This window comes from Miscanthus floridulus, chromosome 9 (genome assembly GCF_019320115.1).
Source record: "Miscanthus floridulus cultivar M001 chromosome 9, ASM1932011v1, whole genome shotgun sequence".
NCBI lineage: Eukaryota > Viridiplantae > Streptophyta > Magnoliopsida > Poales > Poaceae > Miscanthus > Miscanthus floridulus.
In genome coordinates, this window is record NC_089588.1 from 52705191 (window position 1) to 52709940 (window position 4750).

General features: G+C 40.2%; 1 protein-coding gene across 1 annotated transcript; it reads right to left on the reverse strand.

The window, feature by feature from the left end:
* Positions 1 to 1966: 1966 nt before the first annotated feature.
* On the reverse strand, positions 1967 to 3578 carry LOC136479898 (uncharacterized). The gene is made up of 4 exons (XM_066477613.1): positions 3548 to 3578; positions 3329 to 3457; positions 2663 to 3031; positions 1967 to 2107 (listed from the first exon to the last, which is right to left on the reverse strand). Exons 2-4 carry the CDS (start codon positions 3404 to 3406, stop codon positions 1967 to 1969), a joined length of 588 nt encoding a protein of 195 aa, XP_066333710.1. The 5' UTR covers positions 3407 to 3457; positions 3548 to 3578.
* Between the last annotated feature and the right edge of the window lie 1172 nt (positions 3579 to 4750).

Below are 4750 nucleotides of genomic sequence, written 5' to 3' on the forward strand. Positions count from 1 at the left end.
AATGGGAGACACCTAGCTAGGTTAGGTGATATACGAACATGATATGGAAAGAGGGGTGTACGATGCCTCACCTTGCTGTCCTGCAAAGTGACAAGTCAAGGACGATGGGGAATGATCCTTGCAATAGCCTCTCCTACAACAAACGAACATAATAGTGTCAATTGTAAATTTCGGCAGCACCTCCCCTGCACGGTGAGGTAACCAAAACCTGTAATAGGTATCATCATATTGTCAAACTGTAATAGGTACATCATCAGCAATGGCATATGGTCAGACTAAAATAAGCAGCACCATAGGCACACACTTGTATATACTGATGAGAAGATGGTTGCAGCAGCACAATAGACATGAATTAAAACATAGGCTCAAGAAAGGGAAAAATAGCAAATGGCAAACACTGAGAACATCAGATCATAACCAATCTCCCTCTACAACCACAAGGTTCACCGTGGTAGGGGAGCTAGAGCACGCCACCCCAAAATCGCCTGTACACTTACACGATTGAGCCCAACAGAGCAGATGGGCCAAGTCACCCCAAAATCATTTAGCGTGGCCACGTTGCCCATTAAACCTCAGCCACATCACCCCAAAACCTCAGCGACGTGGATAGCACAGACGATTTGGAGGGACTACAGAGCCTTTGCAACAGTGACAACGAGCTAGCAGATTACTTTATCTACCATTGGCTCGATTACTGCTGGATCTGCTCTCTGTCATTTCAAGCAATAATTTTTTGCCTTTCAGACAACCCAGCCAGAAGTTAAAATAATGAAACTGCACCAACTGAGAGCACAGCAATGCGTCGAGTACTCATGAAAGTATAAGATGCAAATTACAAACTACAAACACTGATGGAATAAAGAGGTCATGCTAATATTGTCCCAATTTTTTAGCATCTGCGTTAACAGGAGTACCCAAAGGGGAAAACATGTCTTGGCAATGCCGAAGGATGCTAGATATATTCGTGGAACACCTCACACTGGTGGCATATCTGGCCTCCAAATTAAGGCGACACAGTTTCCGTCCTTTGATTGAGGAGCTGACAAAGGGCAGATAGAGCTAATTTGATCTGCCGAAGCAATGGCGACTTGGACTTGGTCTTTCATAAAAAAAAATGCAGAGTGAAATAATTAGCATAGATTTGGACTGAATGACTAATTCAGTGCAAGGTTGTACGATAACACTCACGGGTTTCACTACTGGAAACTCACATTCTTTCGTGCATGCGAAAACGCACAGAAAAATGTGAATACCGTCAGAAAAATATTTTTCTGACGGTGAACGCTCAGAAAAATACACACAGAAATATGATGTCAGAAAAATTGATATTTTCTGTGTGTTCACCGTCAGAAAAATATTTTTCTGTGCGTAGTACACTCACAGAAAAATGTGACAGCCCAGATTAAATATATTTTTAGTGTGTGTGAAACCACACAGAAAAAAGTAAAAACCCACCAGAAAAATAATTTTTCTGTCGTTATCATCCCGACAGAGTTGTAGCTGCCCACTCACAGAGAAAAGCTTATTTTTCAGACGGGCACGGCTAACGCACAGAAATATAATATTTTCTGACGGGCATTTACAAAGCACCGTCAGAAAAAACACACTTAAACATGCAGAAAAATTAGATACAATAATTATTTAGGAACAGTACCAACATCATATTAAAATAGAGATTGTCCATACAATAATTTCATTACTGCATAATAAATAGCACACATGTAAACATCCAAATGTTCAACACATTCATTCATAGCATCCAGGCTATAAGTAGATGATGTCCAAATGGTCCGGCATCGATACATTCAAAAGCATTATCATCTCATCTCAGCAGTTCAAGTTTTAGCTGAGATGCATCATCGGGTAAAACTAAAGCTAACGGATAAGAGGCAGCTACTAGTTCATGTGCATAAGCACAACTCTACAAAAGAAACTACCACCACATCCATGTTTTGCAACTAAACCATCAGATTATCGATGCATGATCTCCATTGTTGTCGGAACCTTGATTGTTGCCAATGTTTACAGCATGGAGATCCTCATTGGTGTGGCAAACATCATTAGCATTGTTGTCAGATTCTGAGGCAGCATGAGAAGAACCAGTTGCCTAAATGTGAACAAAGTTACAACAGTAAGTGGAATTGTCTCCAAACAATATAACACTTTTAGCAAAGCTTCTAAATTGGACAAGGTTATAGGAGTAAGTAAAATTGGACAAAGTTTAAAGTGTTCCAACTGTAGGTTTTCAAGGAGGTGTGAAACATTACAAACCAACATAAGGCCACTTCCTCATTGCAATAGCCATACAAATTCACTGCAGTAGCTATACAATAATCAAGATGAGGCCACTTCCTCACTGCTGTACTCTGTGTTGCCATTCTGAATAGGACCCCACAAAATACTAATCAGTTTGTAGTTCCTTTCCATCTTAAAATCTCTAAGTCATGGATCTGACAGCTAGAAAACATATTGATTGTGGAATGAAGATATACTCACAATTGCTTGCGTAGCGAACAAATGTCGTAACGCTTCTTCTGGCACAGCCCTTCCTGTCTCCCGATAAAGATTCTACAAGTGTATTGCAAGCATAGATACTTCATATCAACTATTAGATAATTCACATATAATATTGGTGAAGTATTTACAAGAGCATAGCACATACCAGTACCAAGCCTACAAGAACGTTGCTTTGCTGCAGTGCATTGTCCTTGTCACGATTCTCTTGTTCTAGCCTTCCATTTGCACGACGTAGCTCTTCCATTTCACGAGATATGTTTTGCGTAGTCGCTGAATTTGATGGACGGACGCTTCTTTCCCTTCCGGCTGCCCTCACATCTGAATACTTAACCACACCATGTGCAATGGCAAGACGCCCATGCTTTCTCGGGGCACCACTAGACACATCATATAGCGCCTTCTCATTTAAATATTGTTGTTGCTCAACCTCATGCCCATCCACTTCCATGTCTGCACCGTCTCCATCCTCTTCGTTTGCACATTCTATCCTCTTAACAGCAGCAAAGTAGTCATCCTACAAAGACCAGAACAAGGAAACATGTTCTAGAGATGTACAAATAGCCAAAATATGCTAACTTTGTATTCTGAATTTTTTGGACAGCAGCAAGAAAGTCACTTCAATAAATCATAACTAGAGATCCAGATCATAGAAAAATATGTTCTTTAACATTTTGAAAATCTTAAGAAGTTCTCCACATCTTTCTAGTTATAACATAGACCTGATTCTTAAGTTAACAGGGTGAAAAATGTAACTCCCAAACCTGATGACCTGAAGTCATGAAATTTTTCAGCACACATGTCACATACATACCATGAGTTTCTGTGCTTTCTGGTTACTGACTGGACCACATCTACCAGTGCTATCCAAGCTTTTCATGCCAGATTTCATCGCAGCAAATGTATTAATAGGGGTTGCTTTCTGTGGTCCAAAGTTAGCTTCCTAAAAAATAGTAAATTTTCTAATGAGATATGAATATACAATAGGCTACTAAGTTTCTACAAAGAGATGAAAGAATATACACATGCATACCAATACTTGTTGTGTCTCTGTGAATGGTCTAGATCCTCCTCGGTTTTGAGAAATATCTTCATTACTTGAGCGAGATGTTTGCCCTCTCTTACGTTTTACCTTGTAATCATCTGAGCACCAATAAGCACAAAGGAGGGGGCCACACCTCATCACTGAACCCCTCAAGCTTTCCTTGCTTGTATTGCTCATACTCGAGGTCAATGTGGCATGCTACGGCCTTTTTTATGGCTAAGTGTTTTATTTCCCAGTAGTACTTCTTGACAGCATCAACACGGACTTGATACATCATGTTCCTCACCCTTCTCTTCAAACAAGCTTCTAGAACACAGTCAGCAGCTTGTTGATCTCCTTCTGGAACTTGGAACAAACGCTGCACGTGTACAGAACCATGAACATAGGTTTCAGATTGCATAGATGTTGCTCAGAAATTTCAGATTGAACATATCTTACCCAAAATTCGGAAACCACTTTTTCTCCCCTTGTCATTCCCGTAGCTTCAGGATTTTTATGAAAATAATCAGACCAATCCAGAGCTGGGCGCTTGAATTCATCACCAATGCCTCAACAAGAAATATAGACTTAGTGTATTTGCAGCCTCTTCAACAAGAAATGCCTCAACAATGCCAGCCTCAACACGAGCCTTATTTCTTACTTTTTTCCTAAGTTTTTGGATACACCTACGATGAGAGAGCAACGTATTACAGATAGCAACTTACGGTCAGTGACATAAATAAACTAGTTATTTCAATATTTCTAGATTTACCTCTCATATGGATAGCACCAACGTGCTAGGACAGGACCACCTAATCGTGCTTCATAAGGCAGATGTATGATGAGATGTTGCATAACATTAAAGAAACCAGGAGGAAATGTCTTCTCCATTTTGCAAAGAAGCACTGCAACATTCTCTTCCATAGAGCGGACAACATCTTTTCTAAGCTCTTTGGCACACAATTGCCGATAGAAGAAACTAAGCTCAGCCAAACAACGCCACACATTATCTGGCAAAAACCCACGAAACACTACAGCGAGCAACCTTTCCATAAAGATGTGATAATCATGACTTTTTAGTCCAAAAACTTTCTTTTGCTGCAGATTCACACCACGCTTCAGATTGGATGCATATGAGTCAGGGAACTTCAAATCTTTGAACCATTGCAGGATGGTTGGCTTAACATCTTTGTGAACGCTAAATGGACCTCT